Source organism: Podarcis tiliguerta, assembly GCF_965153285.1.
Source record: "Podarcis tiliguerta genome assembly, chromosome: 12".
Classification (NCBI taxonomy): Eukaryota; Metazoa; Chordata; class Lepidosauria; order Squamata; family Lacertidae; genus Podarcis; species Podarcis tiliguerta.
In genome coordinates this window covers 26,102,619-26,128,350 of record NC_139545.1, presented here as the reverse complement: position 1 = coordinate 26,128,350, position 25,732 = coordinate 26,102,619, and the positions used below count along the sequence as shown (strand labels likewise).

The 25,732-nt window shown below is 41.5% G+C and overlaps 1 protein-coding gene across 7 annotated transcripts in view; it reads right to left on the bottom strand.

Annotated features, from left to right (window-relative positions):
* Nucleotides 1–25,732, bottom strand: part of CDCA7L (cell division cycle associated 7 like) — a 56,149-nt gene that overhangs the window by 4,278 nt on the left and 26,139 nt on the right. For 4 of the 7 annotated variants that reach the window (XM_083405429.1, XM_083405431.1, XM_083405432.1 and 1 more), the window contains 8 exons: nt 11,854–11,991; nt 7,968–8,087; nt 6,461–6,844; nt 5,300–5,374; nt 4,076–4,261; nt 3,161–3,292; nt 436–585; nt 95–231 (listed from right to left, as the gene is read on the bottom strand). In XM_083405429.1, coding sequence (XP_083261555.1) covers nt 95–231; nt 436–585; nt 3,161–3,292; nt 4,076–4,261; nt 5,300–5,374; nt 6,461–6,844; nt 7,968–8,087; nt 11,854–11,991 — 1,322 coding nt within the window. Of the gene's footprint in view, nt 1–94; nt 232–435; nt 586–3,160; nt 3,293–4,075; nt 4,262–5,299; nt 5,375–6,460; nt 6,845–7,967; nt 8,088–11,853; nt 11,992–17,001; nt 17,197–17,705; nt 18,301–25,732 lie in introns of those variants that run through there. The other 3 variants (XM_083405430.1, XM_083405426.1, XM_083405427.1) reach the window with 3 other exon arrangements.

The following is a 25,732-nucleotide window of genomic DNA, read 5'->3' as shown; positions in this document are numbered from 1 at the left end:
CTGTGTTTCAGTTTCTTACAGCTTTTATCACCTGTGTAAATCCAAACAAAATCTGGATGCATACCACTGATATAAAATTCCAATAGCTTCCTACCTTTCGAGATATTCTTTTACATTATCATAACCGTAAAACTTTGCCAAGTGAATGAGCATTCCTGTGGCACAACGACCATCACGTTTGCGACAGTAGCTGCAGTTACAGATCCCACGGCACGGAGGGCAGAACCAGTCCTTAGAGAGAAAGGGGCACTAATTATTTTAGTCAACAAATATAGGTGCTCTGGCTTAGCACAGAAACAGGAAGGGAGGTAGAGACACAAGGGTATCATGTTTTTTAAGACTCGTATGCTAGCAATGCATCTACGAGAGCTCCCATAATTTAAGTAGCTTGACAATACATTGATATCCCTCAACCTGAACAGTTTAGATACCTACTGGGTCTAGAAGTGCTGCTTTCACATCTTCTCCATAGCGATTACGTAGGCATGGTCCGCAGAACTGTCCCCTCACACCCCCACAGCCTTCGTTACGACAAACTGTCTTCGTATCGATAGTCTTCTGTCGACACTGATGGCACGTGCTTCCCTAGCATGAGCACAGTAAAAAGGAGAATTATATAAAGGAACAGTGTCTGGAAATAAAACACTTCTTGAACCAATTCAGATGATGCTTCCACAGAATTTCACAATATTACTGCTAGTGCAACTAGGCTCCCCACCCCCTGCCCACACATCAAGAGAATACACAGGAGCACTCCATCCGAAACAAAAAAATGCTAAGCCCCTGAGAAAAATCATTGTTCGCTTTTGCTCCTTCAGAAGTTAAAGTTTGATTTATATCAAAAGCTCAGAACACTGCAGAAAAAATCATAATAGAAAATTCAATGGTAGACATCTCTGCTCGGGAATGCTGCAAGGCAGATGTGAACTTAAAATTTACACCACAGCACTGGTGGAGTTACGCATAAAACTCCTAAAAACTTATGAAGGAGTAACTACAGCTGTCTCCACACAACTGGAAACTACAAAATTATTAAATCAACTGGAACTGCAATCAAACAACTGAGAGAAGGGGATGAGACAGAATTCAGAAAAGGACAGTCAACAAATGGGGAAAAGGGAATAAACCACCAGCACAAAGATGACTTCTCTGTCTGTGGTCCCACTGAAATTACCAACTAAGTCTTACCAAGAGCTATGAGCTCTATAGCCAAAACAGACAAGAACTGGGCTATTATTCTCTTATTTTGTTAGCGACATAAGGTAAAACATTTTCTTCTTCTGTGGGGAGGTGGTTAATGTTTACATCCTCCAATTGCACCCTAGCTCATGAGCCTTTGGCTCATGAGGGAAAAGACAGACTATTATACTCTCAGCCAACATACGCAGGAATTATTCTGTTGGGAAGGAGTTTGAATGTTGAAGTTATTCCCTTTTGGGAATTCAAAGCATACAGTGGAACCTCAGGTAACGTAAACTTCGGGTTGCAAAAGCGGCAAACCCGGAAGTGTTTTGCGGCATCCACAGAAGTGGTCTCTCCAGTTGTGAAAACTTCGGGATACAGCCGGACCTCCAGAATGGATCCAGTTCGCAACCGGCGGTACCACTGTATTTATTTTGTGCTGATGGAATATGATAACACTGAAATTACTATGATGCATAATAGATATATTGTCTGGTACAGGCTGCATAATTTTAAATTAACCTTACAGTGCCCAGAGGCGTAGGAAGGGGGGTGCAGGCCACCCCAGGTGTCATCGCTGAGGGGGGTGACATTCGGCACGCCACGCACCCACGACTCCCAAGCCTCCCCTGAGCACCCCAGTGTGAGGGGGGTGACAAAAAAAAATCTGCACTGACCTTGCCACACCTCTGACAGTGCCATACTTAATTGCAGTAATGTAATGTAAATGGCCTGGGTACTCCAGTTAAAAGGGTATGGTCTGCTTTAGAGCAAGATAAACCCGACCTTATTTTTTAACAAGACACACAACAACAAAAACACTGATACAAAATCCTTTCTCCAAAGCAGAGTTGGAATGGTACAGCTCACAAGGTGCTTCCAAAATGCAGGGAGGTCAGCAATCTGGGTTTCTCGCAAACTTGATTGTCAGTTAAAAGACCCTAATGTAAGATTTATCTTCCTCCAAGGTCTGTTTGATTATTCCTGTTCAACATTATGCTCTATTTATGTTCGCAATACCTGACAAGAACAATTTCTGGACGAAACTTTTACATTACTGCATTCATTTAAACAAGGTAAAGCGGGAATAGGTGGTAACTTACATCTTGTACTTAATTATTATTTTTGATAAAAGCAGAATGTCTCAAAACCCACACAAACTGCCTTCTTTGAAAACATCCCTCTACAACATAAACACAATTCCTTTGATGTTTGGTGCATAGCCAATCGAAAAACTATACATATATGTCAGCATTTGATTGCCTTTCTTGAAACGCCTAAAACTACACATTAGCTACTATTTTTCTTTCTTTTCTGTAAAACATTTGTTTCCCTGTATGGGCATGTTTTGTTACTTGAAATTAAAAATAAAAAATTTAAAAGGGCTAATAGAAAGACAGTTGTTTTTCTATTAATACCCTGACCGGGTGGGCAAGTCCATTGATGGATATCAGAAGCATGTCCTGCCCTTTCTGTTCTGCCACACTTTGTTATAGTGTCCACACACAAAAACATGATGAGAGTGCAGCTAACATTTGGAGTAATGGGATGGAAGATACCTTGCAGCTCCAGCCATTTATGCAATAAGCTCTCTCATAATCATTCAACACTTCGTAGAACATCCTTCCACATGACAGCCTCCACCCCAAGCCTGGAGGCTAAGAAATTCTTTTTCTGACAGCAAGGCAAAAAATAAATGAGGGTAGAGGCTCAGGAGATGCCTGGTGCCATTGGTCTGATGCTACATGACCCTCCTAAAAGTAGGTTTACAGCCTCCCACTGTTTACTGGGTGTCTTCTACATGCAACCAGCAGGAAAGGACACATCTAGATCAATACAAACAGTGCTGTGGCAATTTATTTTAACACCATGTAAAGAACATTCAGCGTACTAAAGAAGTCAAAACAGCTTAATCTCAAGCATTACATGTGCTCAAAAAATTAGTTTCATCAAACCCAAGAAGAAGAGATGCACCTACCAGGACTTTATCGTAGATTTTATCTTTAACTGTTATTGCAATGTTTTCTAAATCTTCGTCTGTAATATCTTCAACTGTTCGGTTTGAACAGTATTTTGATGATCTTCGTCTTTTAGGTGTCCCCAAATTGTTCTATGAAAGAAATTCACATCAACGTCTCTAAACCAATGACTTTATGCTCCACTATTTTAAGAATAAAAACCAAATATATAAATAGCGAGCGCAATCCCTCTCATTATTCATGCAGGTGTTTCCCCTGCAACTCAGTGTGCTTCTTTTTCCTTTCCTCCTCAAATTGTCTGCTTAGAACTCAACTTAAATAAAAAACCCAACTTCCCTATACTCTTTGTGCTCAGCTCAGCCTCACTTCCTAACCTTATCACTCTAGAAAGGAGGAGTCTCATTTCTTTCCTATATTGTGCACATTACATATATAGATATTCCATTCCAAACTGTGCTACGAAAATGTAGAATATCCCCCTCCCCTCATGAGCAGTATTTTAGGATTCATATTGCATTACTTTAAAATACAATACATACTACATATAGGAATAAAAATATTCTATTTGATCTACTATAATGTATAACACTGGTTTTTCATTTACAGCATCCATTATTTTCTATAGCTTATAATAAAAACAAATGAACTAATCCCCCCTCCTGAAAAGAACTAATCCAATCACCAACCTTTTGAGACCCATTTACAAACCAGAGATACTTTCATAGGCACCAAACACAAGTTGCTACCAAGCACACACCACAGCCTATTCTATTTGGCTGCAATAAAATACTGGCTTGTTTTCGGATCACTTTGCCCTTAGTGTTCCAATCCTTGTTACCAAAAATACTCTGGGGTTAGGTGAGGTGGTTTCTTAAAGCAACACAAACTAAAAATTGAACTAGTCTGGTATGTACCCCGTTTAGTCTTTTCTTTAAGAGCTTTTGTTGTCTGAAACTGTTAAGCTGCTCTGCAAATCTGACTGCAGAAGCAGTGAAGTTTTCCAAGGCAAATTTCTCTGGGGGACGAGCATTTCTGGTTGGGTTTGTTCGACGCTCTATCTGGCCTTCTGAAAACATTCTCCTTGGCGTTTTCTTCTGTTTCTAGAAAAAACCAGAGCGTTTTAATGAGTCACCATAGATCTGTTTTAATTTTGTAGAATGTAGCTGCAGTAGTGCCTTTACCTGTTTGTGTTAATGAATAGATGCAACTTCTTTAACCTTTGCAAATTCACCCTTTTGAGGGTCTTGTTTTATACCACAGTGCCAATCTCCACATATAAAATGAACTTATTTGGGCCAAACTACGATTGATAGCGCAAATGCATTTTACACTTCTACAAATAGCAGCTGCACTCCTCCATCCTGATCTGGGATCCTGGGGGAAGGGATTAACCCCTTTCTCCACTGAACATTTCAGCCATGCTCTCCTTTTTCAAAGCTGCTATTTGCCCCAACTGGAAACACATGCAATGCCTAACAGCATTTGCATGGTTTTTCCCCAATTGATAAGTAGATATATTCAACAGGATAATGTCCTAGGAGGGGGAGGGCTAATCCCACTGCTCCATGGATGCTTTTTATAAAAGTCTGAGATGGAGATCCATTCACAGTGTTCATCATTATGTCTAACTTGGCCCTTTTCTTTTGGCTGTTAATGCTACAGTAGCAATTCTTGTAGTGTAAAAAGGAGATGCACAAAACTGTACGAAGTTGCTCCTCGTACCGTTCAGTTAATTTGCAGGGGTTTTTAAACACATTTATTCTTTCTGAATCACCTAAACAGAATAAATGCATATAACGTAAAGCTGGTTATGAAAGAATGCAATTGTATAGTAACTGGAAGGGAAAAGTCACAAAATACACTAGTGAGAGCCCAATAATTTCCTAGTCATATGTATATGAAGGGGAAAGCTGGTATTTCTGTATGCACACACTTCATAACAGACATGATATTTGTTTTTAATGTTGGCCTGAAAATCTAAGTCCAGAATGTCTCCTAAGAAACAGTTCTTAAACAGCACTGTATCACCGGGGGGGGGGGGGGGGGGTTAGCACCTATTGGAAAATACAGAAAGAAAGCCACACAGCCAATCTTAGCAGTGCATTGCAGGTTTCCCAAAAGTATTTACTGATACCTACCGAAGGAGTTGAGGTAGGGCTTTTCACTGGAAATAAGTCAGGTATAGAATTCAGTTCCGCTAATAACTGAGCAAGCTGAAATGAGAAAAATGACATGGAATTTCTTCTGTATAAATATTTAATATATGCATTGTCCTTTGCAATATTCTTTTTTTTCTTCTTGTTTTTCCGTTTCTCTGTGTAAATTATTATGGTTTATTTGATGTGAAATTATAAGTCCTGTAATGCTACATCTTAAGTAAATCTGTTTATAGTTGTTCAGTTTCAAAGTGTATTTTCAAAATACCAAAATTAAAGTGCACATTTTCAAAATTGCAATGACTCCACATATTAATCCGGTGTGGATGGGTTTTGTCATTAACTTGAAAGGAGAAGATACTGTAATGTGGTGCTTCCACAGAATATGCACCCCACCTGCACTGTAAGAAAGCATTCAAAAGTTCTTCTGTTTTAGATTAACTTAGCTTGTTGACATCCAAACACGGACTAACTGTGGTTAGCAGAAACAAGGAACTTCAAATCATAGTTTATGAAGCCAGCTTGTTTTCACTTAGAGTAGCCAGGATTTAATCTAAAACAAACTGTGCTTAATCTAAAACAAATAGAAAATTCTGATCTTCTAGTGTTAGTACCTGCAAAGAGTTGGAGAGCCCAGAAACTTAAGGCTCATTCTCATACTGCTCAGCCATACTTTAGCAGAGGAATGGGAAATCTGTGACCCTTTATTCATCAAATTTTGAAGGTATGCCAGTTCCCTATCCGTGGTTCAGTGGCATGACCAAATGCTGCTATTAACAGTTGCTTTCAGATTCAATTCAAGGTACTTTGTGCCTTCTTTTAGAGAGGTCTGACCTGAGCATGCATAGGGCTAGGCATTCATAGTGTTGGTGCTTATATTGTGAGCAGCCTGCCCACATTTTTGTTCCAGAAAGCTTTTCCAGTTTGACTATAACGGGCTATGTGTTTTGTGTTGCGCACTGATAAAGTAAGGTAAGGCAAATTAAATTTTTAAACATACATATACTTTTGGGTCTAGAACTGTCATGTCCATAGCAGCCTGCAATTTCCTTCCGTCTTCTTCGTTATTAGTGCAAACTAAGAGTGTTGAAATATATTTTTACAGTTAGTGTATGACAATGCCACCTGCATCCCAGTTCTTACCACGGCTTTATTTTCTTTTATATTCATGGCTCTTTTAAGCAGTGCACTAGAGCTTTCATTTGATGCCTCTTTAGAATCTTCCTCTTTAGAATCTTCCTCCGACCCTGAAGATGCTTCCTGATCTGCCACTTTCCAAGTTTTATTATTTTTTATTTGTGTAAGAGAGCAAGGGTGTTTACTGTCCATCAAGCAGAACTTAGAAGAACGTCTTTTAGGTGCCCTCTTCTCAGCAGATTTCTTGGTAGGAAACTGCAATGCCACACGAAGGCCAAAGCTACTTTTCCTGGAGGAAGCATTTGCTCTGCCTTCCTCCGCCTCCACTTCTTCTTCTGGTTCTGCCACCATCAAGGATAATGGATCATTTTCTGGATCTGATTCCACTGCCTAAAAACAATACATGAAACAATGTATAATAAAATTGCTTCTATCATGCAATGATTTCCAGTTCCACTAATGAATGAAAAACACCATTTTCATTATTTCTACACAGGCGTTATTGAACGTGCATGTTTTTAAAAGTAATCTGACTTTTAATTTAAATGGACAAACTTCATGTAAATCAAGACAGCATTGAGCATAGGGACACATCACTCCTTGTATGCGCTGCAACAAAACAAGGCCAAGAATGTTATAGATCACGATGGTGCTCAATTATAGACCAAAATGAGGCTCTAGAATAGCCAGTGAATTAATTGCAGAAACACTACTGACTTCACAGGCACCATACTTTATCTAAAGTCCTTCAACAAATAATGCATTACACTTAATGCACAGAAATTAGTTGTGGGGGCAGAACTAAGCTTGCCATTAATTTAGGCTGTAATCCTATACACATTTGCCTGGAAGTAGGTCTCACTGAACACAAAGGACATTACTTCTGGGTAGCTATGTGCAACACTGTTTTGCAATAAATAATTCCAGGTTGAGGATCACAGCTCTGTGGCGTTCAATCCTTCACATCTCCATATATATATATATATATATATATATATATATATGTATATGTATGTATGTATATATATATATATATACACACACACACACACAGCAAGTAGAAGTTGTATGCCTAAGATCTTGGAGAGTTCAAACTGGGATTTAAATCTTACTGTCCCTTCACTGCACAATAACAACTCAGTTTCACATGACAAAAGGAATGTCAGAAGACCCAGACCGTGCTACTTGGGAGAAACCTCCTCCTCTGGATAGTAGGCCAACAGTGACATTGGAAGGAGCTGCAGCATTGGTTACCAGTTCTGATGTTACCTTTATGGTATAGAAAGGAGATAAACTGCAGCAGTACCCACACTGCAAAGCTCAATGTGAGAAGGGTATGAGAAAATCTTGTTTAGTAGGCTGTAAGTTTCAATCAATTTTTTGCAGCCTTCTCAGTCCTGAACCTCAGTGCAAGTCACAGTCCTAAACCACAATATTTATTAAAACAAGAGGCAAATCCACAGGAGAGACAAAGGTATATGAAGATAAATACTATGAAAAATGTGGCCTGTACCTCCATATCATCCTCTCCATTTACTTCAAATCCTTCGAACGCTTCATTTTCTGACTCGGTGTCTTCTCTGAAAATCTCTCTCAGTTTCTCAGTCAGGTACTTGGGCTGACAATGAATGTCCTGCAACACCAAGCACAAAACACATTGTTCCCTGAACAATGAAGCAAAAAGGAAAACAGCCAAAGATCTTATCAAAATCAGAGTAGACTGCTTAACAGTTTACTGCATAGATGATGTGAACCGGGAAAGAACAAAACCCAGCTGAAGGAGATGGGAGGGTAAATGCAACCCTGGATAAAGCAACCAAGATAATTCAGGTGAGCAACTCCTTCCTGCTCCCCTCCCTTTGGAAAATGCAACTTTCTCCTTTCATTGATGTGTGTTTAAAATGTCTACTCATTGGCTTGAATACTAAGATAACTTTAGAAAGCTGAAGGAAGAAAAACTTCCCATCTCTTCCCCAGCTCTGTAGCCATTATAAAGATGCCTTCCTGAACAATGTATGGGGGGGGGGGGGACAATAGGCTTACCTTCCATTAATTTATTAATTAAAGAAATTAAATCAGCTGAGACATGAAAACGGTTAATGCAGCATAAGGTTATCAAACTGACATATGGGGACGGTGTGGGAGAAGGGAGAAAGGGGGAAGAAAGGGACCCAAAACTTACTTGGGGCAATTGCTCCTACCCCTTCAGCCCCTCATGAGCCTTCCCACCTTGTGCCCATCCAGAGCTTTCTCAGAACGGCAGGAAAGGACAAGGAAGTTTCCTTCCATGACTTTCTTAAGGTCAAGCCAGTATGTTAACACAGTCTGAATGTCTGTCTCTCTCTGGCCAGCATTTCTGACACAACATTTAAAACATATGTAGCACACATTAAAGCTCGTACTCCCCCTGAAGAATCCTGAGAACTGTAGTTTGTTAAGGGTGCTGAGAACCAGCTTTGTAAGGGTGGAAACTACAGATCCCAGGGTTCTTTGGGGGAAGTCTTGTGCTTTATATCTTTGTTGGAAGTGTTTTAAATGTATGGTGTGGATCTGCCCCTCCCTCCCTGTCCCCACCATCCCATAATCACACAGTGTAAGTAAATAACTTCCCATTATTGCTCTAGTATCAAAAAGTTATAGAGGTGTATGTTTTTTTTTCTTGCAAGTTGTTTTAACTCAAATTTTGTTTTATTATGCACATAGAAGAGTCACAATGAACTTTATGAAATCAGGTGGAGGGGTTTGTAAAAGAAAATATTTCAAAGCACCTGTCAATCTTTCTACCTTTCTAAGGCTTTCATTCTAAGGCTAGTCTAGGGCGGGGGATGCGGAACTCGCATGCATATGCAGAAAACATCAATCTTTGGAGAGTCACAACTGTGCATTATGAGAGCAGTTCCCTTGTTTTTCTTTGCCGCTTCCTCCTGCCATGCAAGACTAAATGACCTTTCATACAACTGCACTTCACTAAATATCTTTATTCCCCTTTACAATGCTGCCCTCACTTCCCTGTATTTAATTATACACTTCTTTATATTGAGATAATGTAAGTGAAAAACAGTTACAATAGATTAAGAGAAAAACTTTGAGGGGAACACAAGAGAAAGAATCATTTATATACTGTTCCTTTAAACTCGAAAATCATCTCCTATGATAATTGGAGGGGTTCTCTTTGTAAAATTACTTCTGCTGATAGCTGCGGTGCAGCTGCTTCAGAGTGGGGGGGGGGAGCGTACACACAAAAGGAAAGTTACTTTAAATGAGAAATTGTATTTATAGTTGAGACAGATTGAAACAGGAATGTTGACATGGTTCTTGGAGCAGGATGTACATATCTCCTGGAAGGGACCTCACAGATAATTCAGTTCAACCCCGTGTCAATGCAGAAAATCTGCAGCTGCAGAAATATTCCTAGTGAAGCAGAGTCCTCCAGTATGGTGTCATCTGCAGGTGTCATTAGCTTTGTCTTTATTCCTTGATCCAAGTCATTTATATCAAAGATGTTGAAGAAGCCTGCAGTATCCTACTTCTCACTTCTCTTAGAAATATGAGGACCCATTGATGAGCACTCTTTTGATATAGGCTACAATTCCACCTATCAGCAACACTGTCAAGTACACGTTTTACCAGCTTTTCAACGAGAATATTGTGGGGGACCTTGACAACAGTTTTGCTGAAATCAAGATATATTACATCTACAGCAGCTCACTGATCTACCAAATTAGTAACTATTAAAAAAGAATCCTAAGATTAGTTTAGCATAAATAGTTCTTGAGAAACTATTGTGCTGGCCCTTGGAATCACAGCATTCTTTTCTAAACAGATAAAAGAATTGTTCTAGTACCTTCAGCAGAACCTCCAGACATTAAGATGTCATGTCAGTAGTTGCCTGCATCCACTCTTGCCCTGCCTAAGCCCACATTTTAGTGTGCAACTGTTAGTACTGAATGCCACTGAAAGGCCAAAGTTAACCAGCAGTACGGTATTTTCTGCATCATCTGGCAAGTTTTGGAATAGGAGACAATGCCCTTTCAGCGGCTCTGCCCATACCTGTTAGGTAGGATCCAAAAGTTGTCTCACACCAAGGCTCTGTCTTATGGAAATTAACCTGCAGGGTATTGAAAACTTCCATCTTGTACCCCATGCTGTTTGTCCTCTACATGAAGCCACTGGAAAAGGCCATGTGACATTTGAAGCTTGGGTGTCATCAGTATGTAGTGGACACCAATTATCTGTCCTTTTCCTCAGATTCCACTAAAGCAGTAGCTCCTTGAATAGGTGCCAGGAGTCAGTAGCAGGCTGTATGAGAGCCAATAAACTACATTAAATTGTTGAGGTGATCATGCTCAACTTGGAGTGGGTTGCCAGTGTGTTCTTGACTTTCTGACCCTCTCCCCAAAGAATCATTCAAGTTTAGATGTAGTCCTGAACCCGATTTTCCTGCTTGCCTACTGGTTGCTGTGACCAGAACTATTTCTGACATCCAGTGGTATACCACTGCATCATGTTGAAAATGTCGTCTAGCCACCAATTAATACATGGTCTAACAACCTCTATATAAGACTTTTGTTGTTGTTGTTGTTTAGTTGTGTCCAACTCTTCATGACCCCATGGACCAGAGCATACCAGGCACTCCTGTCTTCCACTGCCTCCCGCAGTTTGATCAAACTCATGCTGGTAGCCTCGAGAACACTGTCCAGCCATCTCGTCCTCTGTCATCCCCTTCTCCGTGTGCCCTCAAACTTTCCCAACATCAGGGTCTTTTCCAGGGAGTCTTCTCTTCTCATGAGGTGGCCAAAGACTACCTCGTAATAAATCTACACATTAAACCTAAGGTTGGTCAAGGCATTCTTTGCCTTTATCATTCCTACTGCAATTTGTGAAACTGACCTCAGACATCAAAGCAGCAACTATTACCAGATCACATTCAAGCAAATATCTGGGTGAATTATCTTCTCCACCAAGTTGAAAATTAATCATAAACTGCTAAAGGGCAGTGGTATGCATATATTTAGGCTATAGTCATGTCCTAAGCCTTGCTGTAATCAGAATCAAGCACGTTTAACATGGGAGACATAATCAAGTCCTTACTATCTGAAACATGGTGAAGTCCATGTATTAAAGAGATTCAGATTTAGGAGACTTGAATTTAAGTCCTACCTCTGCAACAAACAAGTTTTTCAGTGCTTTTCTGCCTCATTTATTTCAACAGGAGAGTGCTAAAGAATGCACTTAAGGGTGTTTAATCTTCAATAGATAGCCTATGCAAAAAGTCAAAAGCACTACACTCCAAAAGCATTTTTAGAAAACAATTTCAGAGGAAGGATAATCTATTTTAGTTTTCACCATGGTTAAATATAATGTTTCAGATTTATAGGAGATTTACAAGATTTCCCTACCTTTTTTCTTGACTCTAGTGAATCAAAACTCTCACAGCTGTCTTCCAGTGACAGTGTTTCCATGGGAACATCTGCTCCAAACCCAAGAAAATCTTCATCATCACTTGGGGTATTAAATATATCAGCCAAGATGAGCATCTGTTTTCAGTTCGTAAAGAGAAATGGAAGATAAAGTTAGCTATAGTAGTTATTAGTAGCATCTTTCACAAGAATGGCATGTTATTAATTCACCACTCATTTCAATTAAACATACATAGTACACATGAAACTTCACAGGTCCAAACACAGAGGATGCTAGGAAGGCTGATTTAGGTTGCAAATCACTTCACACTTGCTCAGGAGTAAGTCCATTCTTCCAGTTACATATGCTATTTACCAATCAGTAAATCTTCCTCCCACTTCTTTTTAAAAGTTGGGAATAACTGCTTATCCTTAGTATGATAACATTTGATATATTCTGCTTATTAAACTTTTTGATCTGGATTAATCAGCAGCTTTTCAAAGGGACTGTATGCACCCAAGGGTCCATATTTGGCTTTCAATTCTGCAACAATGCTTAGGGGGTTTAATCTATGAAAACAACAGACTATGAACTGTTGCCCAATAAGTTTGGAAAACAAAACATGCTGAGATTTATAGATGGATAGTGTAATTTGTAAGTTTGGGGCTGGGCACTGCCCCTGACCTGAACCATGGAAGCACTTGACCCGTTTAAGGCCCTGATATTTTTGGGGGGGGTGGGACTTTTAATTAGTTTTTAAAGACCTATTAAATCAGGACGGGAGGAGGGAAAGGAAGCACTGCTTCTCCTTTTCCTGTCCTCTTAACTGCACTACAGAAGAAGAGTTTGGATTTGATACCCCGCTTTATCACTACCCGAAGGAGTCTCAAAGCGGCTAACATTCTCCTTTCCCTTCCTCCTCCACAACAAACACTCTGTTTGGTGAGTGAGGCTGAGAGACTTCAAAGAAGTGTGACTAGCCCAAGGTCACCCAGCAGCTGCATGTGGAGGAGCGGAGATGCGAACCCGGTTCCCCAGATTACGAGTCTACCACTCTTAACCTCTACACTACAGAGAGGAGGAAAGTCCAGTCCTGCTGGGTGCTGCTTCACCAACACATTCCCTGTAGGAAACACGCTGGCGAAACAGACCCCTACAGCCAGCAGGACTGCATCCTTGATGTGCAGTTCCTGCGGTGCTGCTGCATGGGCCCTGCCAGGCCTGCTTGACCTTCATCAGTGCCACCTCCTCCCGCTTCATGGCCACTCTTCAGGTCGGATTTCAGACAATGAGTCTTTGCCATCCCTACCTGGAGATGTCAGGGAATGAACCTGGGACCAGCAACAACTTTTCCCAAAACAAAACAAGTCAACAAAGTTCTCAGTGCGGCTAGGAAAGAGGAGTTAAAAATGAAGCACTATAATACTGAACATTTTAGTGCCGTAATGCAAAATGCATATGAAGGGCTGTGGAGTCTAGTTGCTATGAATAACTGGCTTCCAGGAGCAAGTGCATTAGTTCCTGAACTATTGTACAGCTGAGCTAGCCGCTGCTGCGATTATCGTATGCCTAACTAATTTCTTCTTCTGCATCTGTACCAGAGGAGTCATTACGGGGGTGTAATTACAGATTATTAACGAAGGGGGGGGGAACCCTTTTCGAGTAAAGTCCCTTTTTTGATCTCTGTGTATTGGTATGGGGGGACTCTGAATAAAGTAACACTGCAGAGGCTTCAAAAGAGCCTTTTGCATTCCAAGCCCTCTTCCCTCCATATTGATTTTCAATAGTCTTATTAAAAACATTCAGGAGCCCCAATGCCTTGATTTAAACGAGAGTTGTACAACATACAAGATAGATACAAGATAGACCTTGTCAATCAATGAGTTTTGCACAGAATAACTGTGGCAGTGCATCAAAGAAGCTGATTTCTTGCCACCAAGAACTCACAACTTTTTACTTTAAAATGTTTATAAGTAATTTTGCATGTAACCACTATGCAGCCTTGACACAATAACTAACTGATTCATTTTAAAAGCTTCTACTCTGTTAAAAAAGAAACATCAACCTTGAAGGAAAGTGAATGTTTTGAAGTGGGTGGATCTACTGACATGGTGAGAATTTTGTGAAATTAGCAGTTTGTCTACACCACAGGCCTACAACTGGTAGGCTGAGACCCACAAGCTACTTGCCTTCTTAGCTAGGGTGGATTGAACCTGTGGTTCCTTCTGGCAGCTGGGGAACACCCAAAGATGCTCAAAGCATCTCCAATGCACAGCACCAAAACACATCCCAAACCCCCCTCCCCAGCTAGTCAAGAGAAAACTAGGGATTGTTAAAGCAGATTAGGCTGATTGAACCTTGCCTCAAACAGCCAAACAACTGTTTCCAACAGATTGCAAATCTTTCAGTGGAAGTCAAGCTTCTCATTAAGTATCACTGGGGATAAAATAAGTGTCCTGCTGCATAACTCCCAGGATAGTGAAAAGCACTCTTCTCATGCTACTTTATGGACTTGACAGCTGGGACCAGAACCACTGTAACACAGCTGCCCCAATTCTCAATGCATGGAGTTGGTTCAGAAGGATACCATGGTCAATATAAGAAAGCAGTGTTCAAAACTCCAAGGAATTTCAGGAGCAGATTCTGAGCTCTGGGAGCAGTACTGAGCTCTGGGAGTAGATTAAAACTGCAGAGTGAATGGAAAGGGGTGGACCTTTTTCTGCCTCCCCACTTCCAGCTACTCTCTTAAGACTGGAGAAGAGACCCTCTTAAGAATATTAGGGGTGTGGGCAGGGGAAGGACTAGACCATGGGGAAAACGAACATAATATTTAAGCTGTAATTCATTCATTTTCAGCTTTGTATTCTTGCTATAAAAAGTGTGCCTGGACATTCCGTTGTTGCGTCCATAACCTAGGTTTATGGTGCCATTTAGGTCTTAGCTTTCATATCTCTGTTTCTAACACTGCAAAAAAAAAGGTAAAGATGCAGGAGCAAAGTTGAAATTCCCTTGTCCTGCTCCCAGTAGAGGTATCAGGGTAACCAAGACCAGCTCAGTCTCATAGTGAGGTCTGAACCCAAATTAGAATGGAACTAGATAATCCGTATCATCCAAGAACGTAATGAACCATTAACAACTCTAGACCTAATTAATCACTCCCTGTGAGATTTAGTAAATCAAGAGGGCATGTGGTTGGGTGTGTTGCCACAAGCACCTTATCTACATCACAAGGCTTCATAAACTGAAACACATGCCACAACACATCAGACTGTGGCACTGAATACTTCCGTTGGAACTGCAACAACTGCTAAGTGAAGGTGACTCCAGAGTAAAGTGTCTTTATCCTCAAAATGTGCAGCTAGTTGGACAAAGCAAGTCACTGAATGACCCAAAGGGCTTTCCCCAACAATATCAACCTTGAGACTGCTCAGAATAGCTCCACCAGTCAGTTATTAGCAAGCTCTTAACTTACATGCTAAAATTATACAGAACTTCATGGCCAGAAGAGATCTCAAAAGCCCTGTACAGTATAATAAGACAAAGATAAAAACCAATTCAAATAAAAAACCAAAGTCAACAAGAACAATGCAATCAACAAAAAGGAGCAGTAACCAAACCAAGCTTGTTGAATATGCAACAGGAGCTCATGGAAGGCCTTTCCACAGCTCTGGGACTTTCATGAGAAGGCTGTTTTTTTCCATGAAGGACATTCTGGCCTTCACCTGAAGCTTCTCAGCTGACTTTGAACTGCAAGGAGGTTCACATGGGAGTAGCCACAATTGCCAATAGTCAGGGATGATGGGAGCTGCAGTCCAACAAATCTCTTGAGTGTCACAGTTTCACCATCCCTAACTTAGGGCTTCACAGGTCAAATGGGGAAGCGGGGATGCTATGAACCAAAAAGACTAGGTGACCCTGATGTATCATTAAACCAACTCAGAGCATAGGATGCAGCATTATGCTGACTCAGACCACTGATCCACCAGCACAGGTACCTGTTACACTAACTGGTAGCAGCCCTTGCAGATCTCCCGGGTTTCAGACTACCATTTACTGAGGGCAATGCTTTCAAAGTAGGTCAAACATAAAACATTGTTATAACCAATAATAATGGAAATAATGTTTCCATTGGTATAAATTAGCACACTAGGCACAAACAAACCCTACTAGCATGGAGCAAACCAAGAGGGGGCAGCGACAAATAAAATCTAAAGCAATGGCAGTAGAAGGACTGACCAATGCTTAACAATAGGATCTTCTGCATTTAAAACTCCAGAGTAATTTACACCGAATACTTCTTGAAAACCAAGTCAGTGAAGGTAGACTTGGATTGCAGGGTAGTTCATGAACACATTACAGTATGGCAACCAGTGCAGATAAATGTTATCTATCCACTACATTAAAAGTGAATGCTCTCCACTAGGGGTGGGGACTCTAAATGCTGTTTATTGTTTATTTAGAGTATTTATGCCCTGCTGTTCAGTCAGTGAAAGGCTCCCAAGGCAGCTTACATGCAATGAAAACAAGAGAGTTCCTACTCATAGGCTTACAGTCTAAAACACACACACAAGGAAAAAGGGACAGGAAGGAAGAGCTGATAGGAGCTGCAGTCTGTTTTTGGCCTTCCAACACCATTGAAAGCCAAGAAGTTGTAGTCTGGCAAGTCTCTGGAAGGCGACACGTTCCCCACTTGTCAAAACACTTCTCTAAGAGCTTGTGATCCAAAACCATGCAGGGCCATCAACAAATTAAATAAATTTTGGTTTCCATATAACATACTCAGTGCTATTTTTCAGGGGGAAAGGTCCCAGAACTCACCATTGAACACATCCCTTCACACATGTGGTGTGCATGTGTCACCGCAGGTACTATTAGAAGAGTTTCCTCCTGAGTAGGTGGACTGGCTCCTCTGAGATAGTGCTTGCCACCTGTGTGGTTTTTTTCTTTTCTTTTTAAAAAAGAAACACTATTTTAAAAAAGCTTTGACGTTTTAAATAAATCCAGGGAGCTTTTGTATTTACTTCAAAACAGAAATAGTATCTTTGTAAATATGAGAAATACTTTTCAGGAGTAACACTCGCTGAAACATTTAAGGAAAACTCTGTAAGGTTTCTTTATTAACTGGAAAGTTTTTTGAGTCAGCTTACATCTGAGTTCGCCACAATGCAAGAGAGTTTTTTTTGCCAAACGCCCCCTTCTTTCGCTCCTTTTTCAGATTCCTTCACTTCCATGACTATCCTTACTGTAATAAAAAAGTGACCAGGCAACCCTGTACGGGGCGGGGGGCAACTTTCGCGGCAGGCCATTTTCACCAGCGATTTCCTCATTTCCCGGACTCCTCGAATCCGGGCAACTACAGAGAAGCACACAAACTAAGGAAGGATGCAAACAAAGGCAGCGAGGTATTTCATTCGACTGTCCCCAACCCTGCCGGGTTAAACAGCAAGAGATAACGCAAACGGAGGAGAAAAGCTGCAGCTAAGCAATGCATCCAAAGGCTGTAGAGCGAGTTGGACAGATTATCTCTCTTCTCGCCCCCCGCCCAATTTCCACATTTGCAGAAAAGTCCGTCCCGCTGGACGCACGTGGCAGCTCTGTGGAGAAAAGCCAGGCACTTCTATAGGGAGACGTCCATGACTGCAAGGCCTGGCGCTGCAAGCAAGGCGTCGGGGCCATGTTTGGCGAGAGGGGGCTCCAAAGGAAACCACCACACCCCCTGGGCAACCCTATATATTTTGCTCGCCAGCGAGGAGCGCGCGCGCGAGTCTGAGAAACTGGCGCCAAACTCCCTGCGCGCGCCGCGAAAACCCGAAGCTCTGCTGCGAACGCCCGCGGGGCGCTCCCGCCTCACCTTGCTCCTCGGGGTCTCCGGGGCCATCCTGCTCGCGCGCCCACAAGCCCTCCGCGCGCCCGCAAGCCCGCGCTCACTCACTCGAACAAGCCGCCTGAAGACGTCGGGAGCGGGACTGTACGACCCTTGGTCGTTCAAGGGGGGAGACGAGTAGGGCTTTTTGCCGTCTTCCCCTCTCCCTTTCTTTTCCATCTTAGGCTTTGGAATAAGTTATACCCTCGGCGCTGTTTTAACAGGTCCTTACCAGGTCTGCTGGGCAGAGGAGCTTGTGGTTGGGGTCTCCGTGCGCACTGGGTACCAAGGACTCCCCCCGAGATCGGAATGGAACAGTCCGGTGGCGGGAGATGCGATGGGGCTGAGCTTCGCGGGTTCTTTCGAAACTTTCCCCGCAGAAAAGAGTCGCGCGGGTCTGGATACAGGGGCAGTTGTTCCAGTACCCTACAAATCTTCACGGGGGGGGGGGGGGATGAACCGAGGCCAATATTGGCGCCTACCGGAATACAGTACATCTTTCCCCGCCTTTTGGGGGCGTGGAAGCTGTTCAAACTGAGAGTCGCCGCCTTTTCCCCTAGGCCTGGCTCCAAACATTACTAGCTGCAGTTGCAGGCGGTCATTCGCCAGGTGAAACTTTCCCCCTGCTTAAAGATGTAGGACTCAACGGGAAGTACCGTATGTGCATCTTGGATTAACCGGCTGTGAGCGATGCAGACGACCTGTTGGGAACCATAGTTAGATCTTATACACACGAAGTCCTAAAAGGAATAAAAAATGTTCACTGCCCTCAATTGCGAAGGGAAAAGCCCAGGATTGAATCTCAAGGAGGGATTGCAACGAGCAAGGACAATTCATCCACCCTCAACGAAAATAAATGTAGGGTTGTGTTTGTGTTTCATGCTTAAAATGCAGGATGCTGTTCTGCACAGAACTTTTATTCTAGTATCCAACTATTCCCTGGTCTCATTTAGTTATCACATTACAATCAAACTTACACAGAAAATGCCAAAGGGTCAAATTGAACCAAATACATTTCTGCTTTCACCTAGTGAATGAATATTGAGATTTAATAACCTCTTCAGCAGAAAAACACTCTTCACACTGCTCAGCAAGATAGAATGCCCACCTAAACTTTACAAAATTGTGTCCTTCCATGAGAACATACACACCAACATCTAGTTATGAAAGCTGGCACTTTTCCTATAAAGAGCGGTGTGAAACAATATACCAATATAGTGGTACCTTGGGTTACATACGCTTCAGGTTACATGCACTTCAGGTTACAGACTCCGCTAACCCAGAAATATTACCTCGGGTATATATATATTGCTTCAGGATGAGAACAGAAATTGTACGGCAGCAGGAGGCCCCATTAGCTAAAGTGGTGCTTCAGGTTAAGAACAGTTTCAGGTTAAGAACAGACCTCCAGAACGAATTAAGTTCTTAACCCGAGGTACCACTGTATACCAATTCTTTCTGGTATATACTTTCCTCTGTTGCTTTCCTATGCCTTCAGCTCAATTTTCATTTCAGCTGTACTTTCATTCAAGGAGCGATGGGGGTCTGTTCAACCTGGCATGTCTCTGTGCCAAGTCAAGTGCAGCTTGTTCCACATTTTCTTGTCTCTGTCTTTGCCAGAACCTATAAAAACAATTCTGCAACTTTAAAGCTAAAGTTTGCTTTCTCTTCTCTCACCATCCCATTTTCCTTTTGCATCATGTATATATGTGGGCCTTGGGGTGGGGGACGAAGACACGTTCCATGATGGATCTGATTCCTGCCCACTGCTGTACCTGAGTGTTTAGGAAACTACGGTACTCTGTTTCTAGTGTACGTAGATTTGAGTCCTGGGAGCCCCCTCTCTTTTGCCTCTGACATGACTGTTTCTGGCTAGACGCTCAAAAGTAAATAGGGCCATATTCACCTCTTGCTTCCCAACCCTACACAGTGATCTACTGGGGAGTCCATGATCCATGTTTATTACTTCTTTATTTATAAACCACTTCTCAGCCCAAGGCTATCAAAGTTGTTTACAACAGAATTAAAATAGGATAAAATAACCATTATAAAAATAAAACCATTCCTACAGATGTAAAAGTAATATTTCATAAGTTACTGGGTCACATCTCAGTCAAATACACCTTCAGCAAGGAACTAAACATGATGACTCTGGGTGTCTGTCTAATTTTAGCTGGTAATTGATTCCCTGTGCATCTGTGGCTGCCCTTGTTTGCATGTCATGGCTGCTGCCTTTGACTACTTTTCTCCCTGTGTCTCAGGGGACCGAGTGTACTCTCTGAAGGCCTCTTCTGCAGATAGCAATGTGCTAGTTGTCTTGTGTGACCCCTTCTTCCTCCCTTTGGTTGTTGTGCACCAAAACTGATGTGAGGAGCGTAAGGTGAACTGAATCCGTGACTGTACAGATATTAGGCACCAGCACTGGTGATGCAGGGGATAAGCTTGGGACATGTACCCCTGCCTCTGACACTATTGGCTCCATTTGTATGTGAACTCCTTTGCCAGTGTAGTCCCCACATGTCAGGCTCTGGCAGTGTTTCTTGGGAAGCTGGAGATTTGTCTATGGTTTTGATACCATATAGGGATTTTCTGAATTTTGAGTTTTCTCTTCCTCACAGGCTAAACATAAGGGAAGTAGCAGAACAGCAGCATATCTCCTGTCCCAGTGTCATTAGTATATACAGTGGTACTTCTAGTTATGAACTTAATTTGTTCCAGAGATCCGTTCTTAACCTGAAACCATTCTTAACCTGAGGTACCACTTTAGCTAATGGGGCCTCCCATTGCCGCTGCGCCACTGCCACACAATTTCTGTTCTCATCCTGGGGCAAAGTTCTTAACCTGAGGTACTACTTCCAGGTTAGCGGAGTCTGTAACCTGAAGTGTTTATAACCAAGGAGTTTGTAACCCAAGACACTACTGTATACGAATGGTCGGCACAGGTTATCCAGCCCACTGTTCTCATTTTTTAGTTAGAATCAGTGCTTTTTTTCTTAAAAAAATGTTTAGGGGTACTCTCATTTTCCTACTCATATTGAAATACTGCCCCTCAGTTAGGCCAAGCTTAGATTCACAAAAATGTTTAGGGGTATGCGTCCCCCCCCCCCCCCGGAAAAAAGCACTGGTTAGAATCATAGAATTGTAGAGTTGGAAGAGGCCCTGCAGATGATCTAGTCCAACCCCCTGCAATGCAGGAATATGCAACTGTCCCATACAGCGATCAAACTTGCAAACTTGGTGTTATAAGCACCACACTGTAACCAGCTGATTTATTTGCAAACAATGCTGATGAAATACATACATGCCGTAATACATAATTTTATTTGTATGCCACCTTTCCACATTTCAAACCATGCTCAAGTTGCCTTACAACATGAAAAAAAATACTTAATACAACATAACAAAAGTAACCATAAACAAGAAATGAAACATTAAAAAATATGCAACTAAACTGAACAATTTCCACATAAATGACAACAAAATCTTTAAAAAGATACAAAAAACCTAACAGCAACAGCCCCCTGCCAACAAAAAAGCACTGAACACCCGAACTCAAGAGTTTGACACAAACTAACCAGTCAAACATACAGACCCTCAAACATACACACCCTAAAGCTTTAATCACCTTGGGCTATCCTTGCTGCTACCAAAACAGCTTCTATGCTAACCTTCTTAGCCTAAATTCCCAATGTGCAGATGCTAGTAGTGGTTAATCAGTGGCAAGGAAAATGCTGCCATCACAAGTTCAAATGTACTCTCTTCTTTTGGATATTACAGGGCTGAGTGCTAGCTTTAGAACAAAGACCACCCCCAGACCTCCTTTTTATTGCAAATCCATGATGACGTGTGCTCACGATGCTATCAGGGCAGTCATATATTATCTCACTTTCAGTACTGTTCGTACTGTACTTGAAAATTTTTTGGGATGCTCACATCGCTTCATTTCCGATCAGTGCATATACCATAACTCCCTTCTCTGGAACATTTCATACCACAAATGTTTGGGTTTATTCCCCACCCCACTCTTTTGCTGTGCTATAGCCCTTCCAGACAACCATAATGTGGTCAATAACATCTTGCAGAATACACCCGCGATAAAACACCAGTCTGGAGGGACCCAAAGTTTCAGCTTCAGAAAAGATAAACTCTGGCTTACAAGAATACCTTATGTTACTGCTTCAGAAATGTCAATAATCTCCACCTGTAGGCTGCAGAACAGACGTATGCATATACATCCACTAGTGTTCATGTAGTTTAGCAATGAAAGCAATATTTGATCTGACACACTGTAACAAGCTCTCATTGATTATTATATTGTCATCCAATTAAAAACATCCTTGGCTACATTTCAGACTATATCAGAGCCAATAGTGGTGAGTAAAGGGGCTGCCCACACACAGAACCATCACAGTACTGTACATCAAATCACAGCCTATTTAAATGTTAGTTTGCATTGCATCTCCACAACAGAGAAAGATACAGTTGCCCCTTATGGGTGTGAATGAGGAGCTTTATTGAAATGGGGGAAATAAAGTGGGGGAAATGAACACTACCAAAGTTTCTTGTGAAAGTGGAGACTTCTGTGTTCTCAAGATGCTTTTTATGGTTTCTGTTTTTGCCTGTCCTGACATTCAACATTAGGAAGCATTTCCATTTAGGAAAGCTGTCCAGGAGTTCATGCAAACCATGAAGGACTGATCTGAAATGACTGCAGTAGAATGTCCTGTACATTTCATTGAATTAAAATTGCACTGCATTACAATACAAATGTGCAGCTACCTTCAGAACTGTCAAATATTCTTTGGAACTGTATAATATCCAGGGCTATTTTATCCAGCTTGCTGCTTTCTTCCCTCTTTTTTTTTAACTTTACACTTTTATACAGTTATCCTTTTTATATGCAGTCATTCTTTTCACCAGTATTTCATTTTAAAATGTTTGGCGATTAGGCTGTTCTTTCTGCTTTTAACTTAACAATAGAGTCCACTTCTTCATTTTACTGGAATTAATTTGGCTGTAACCTCCCCAACTGTATCTCAAATACCTCTCACTTTACCACTGTGGATTTCCCATGCATTACTGAATTTCTGCCACTTTTCAAAAACCTCTTTTCACCTTTACTTCAAAGTCTTCTCCTCTAAGCTCTGATCGTCTTTGTGTTATTACCTTTTCTATAGACTCTCATCAGTGTCTTCAGACTTGATGTTATAGCTAGATCCTAGGTGCTCTTCAGCTGCAACCCGATATATCACATTTGGTGTATTTTATAACTATTGGGTCTGGACTAGCCTTTGACTTTTCTCATCATCTTATGAGAGTATTTCTGATGATTGCCCAGCCCTTTGAATATAAACCATGCAGTGAAATTCATAACCATAATTCTGCTCGAGACTTATGATACACCCTATAATTGGGCTGAAGCACTTTTGAACTGCTGCTTTCTGAGAAGAATAAATGTGTACATGAAGACATTATTAGCTGCTATGAAAACGTACCACATCTGTCCACTTATACAAGTCCCCTTCATTGTAGTCTTATAGTGGCATAAAATATAATTATACAATAAGGGCATCATCTGTTAAATGACCTTGCAAAAGGGGGCAAGTATGTTTTAATTGAATAAATACTGTATCTTGATGTTTTGTTTGTTGATTCTCAAAATACAAGCAGTAAACTAAAATCCATTTTTCATTCGTGCTTCTAACAGTTTCTAATTTGGGGGTCGTGGGGTCCATTGTAATAAGCACTCTGAAGATTTCTGAGCCCAAGTTCCTGCCACCACATTTCTCCTAGACCTGTCAAGCATTTTAAGTAGCCTGCACTTTCCCACACTTCTCAATGAATACTGACATACCTAACTTAAAAGGATTACTTGCTGCTGAGAGGAATTGTAATCCTCTTTTTCCTGCTCTGTAAATCCTCCGGTAAGTAAAAAAGAACGACTGAGACCTGTTTGGCAATGCAGGGTAATCACCATCTCATAAGATATAGCTCCATACCAAAAAAACCAAACCAAAAACCTTAAAATTTACTTATGGTCACACTTGTCCAGGCACAGAGTCTAGGTGTTTTAATCGACGACTCTCTCATTTCCTCAGCCTTTCAATATTTGTACTACTTTTTAATAAAAAAACACATTTTTTATATCCACAGTTTTAATGTCAGCCATTTGCATAAGAGCCTGAATTTTATAGACAACACAATAAAATGTTACTCCACACGATACAGGCAAGAAAGCTTGTGAGCTCCTTGTGCTTTTTAAATTTCCTTTTTAGCTAACAACATTCACAGATCTTATTTGTGGTCATGAGCAGCTTATGGATTTCACTACGGAAGAATTGCAGAAGTTCCATTCAAACAATAAAGCAGGAGGATTCATTCTTATTCTTTCCTTGCTTACATGCAATATATTAACTTGCTGTTGGTGGTTCAATGTAGGGTTAAATCTAGACTTTGATCTAGGCTTGTCCTTCTGTAAATGAAAGGACTCCTTCGATCTAGAGGCTTCCTCTGGTGGATGTGAGGAGGTGATTTTCACCAATTCCCACCCACCCAGTCCCCACACCACCTTACATACTACTTTGAAGGATCCATTAACTCTCGAGTAGTTCTGCAGAGCACTGGAGGGTGCAGGAGGAAAGGGGATCAGTGAAAATTGCCCTTTCCAGTAGCAGGAGCATCCCATTCCCATAAATGTGATGTGTTATGGATCCAAGTCAAAGCCTGCATACCTTATACAGTGGTACCTCGGGTTAAGTGCTTAATTCGTTCCTGAGGTCCGTTCTTAACCTGAAACTGTTCTTAACCTGAAGCACCACTTTTAGCTATTGGGGCCTCCTGCTGCAGCTGCGCCGCCGGAGCACGATTTCTGTTCTCATCCTGAAACAAAGTTCTTAACCCGAGGTACTATTTCTGGGTTAGCGGAGTCTGTAACCTGAAGCGTATGTAACCCGAGGTACCACTGTACAGCCAAACGATCTGTATTTGGGCTGCCAAACTGATCTCTGGTGCTGATGTTCCATCACCAGGTAGCCACAAAGCATAACACAATGCTTTGTGACCTGGTAGATGTGGCAACTCTTCCTAAGTACATATGCACTGGGACAGTTTCTGATGACTGCATCTTGGAGCAACTTACTATTTCCTAAACTAGCCAGCAACAATACCTAAAAATGTGCTGAGTTTTTAAGTGGGTCTATTTCCAATTAACAGAGATTAAGGAATCATCTTTCAGCAACACTTGAACTGCCATGATCTTGCTCTTGGTTTGCAGAGGTTTGGTCACTAGCTTAGCCTAGAAGAACTAAGAGTTCTTCTCAATGCCTTTTTTTCAGCCCAAGCACAGTTCCGGCACCTCTCAGGTGGGTGCCAATGCGGGCCAGTGCTCCCTCCATCGGCTTCTTGCCTTTACATGCTTTTGAAAAGCCCAAAATGAACAGTTCAAGTCAAAATGGAAACTGGCCAGTGTGTGAGAATCTACACTTCATCCATCTGGGCAGGCACCTTCTACTCGCAACAGCAGCAGCATCCCAGAGTCCCACACAAAGTTCTTTCTCATTCCTGCTGCCCAAGATAACTTTTCCTGGAGATGCCATGGACCTTCTGCATACAAATTATGCACTCATCACTGAGGTGTGGACTCTTGGCAGATTAGAGCTGTTCTTTTCTGCTAGGCCTTGCATGGAAATTTTTACAGGGTTCTTTAAAGCACAGATTCCCCATCAGCCACCCCATGAATTAAGAAAAGGAGGAAAACGTCATACATAAAGCATGCTTTCCTTCTGGCTTATACTCTATCAGTGGTGGTTTCTTCATAAGAGTTGGTATTTCTTATCTACTATCAATGCTATTCACTTATGAATCTTGCTTAGTTTGGTAAATAGCAGGCATTAATAAAAAAAGGAGTACTTTAAGGGTATTTGCTATGTAAGCCTGCAGGTGAAGAAGATCAGGTTCTGTCCAAAGAAGAGGACATTTTATAGGGTTTCGGCAGTCTCTTTTAAGTATGAAAAGTG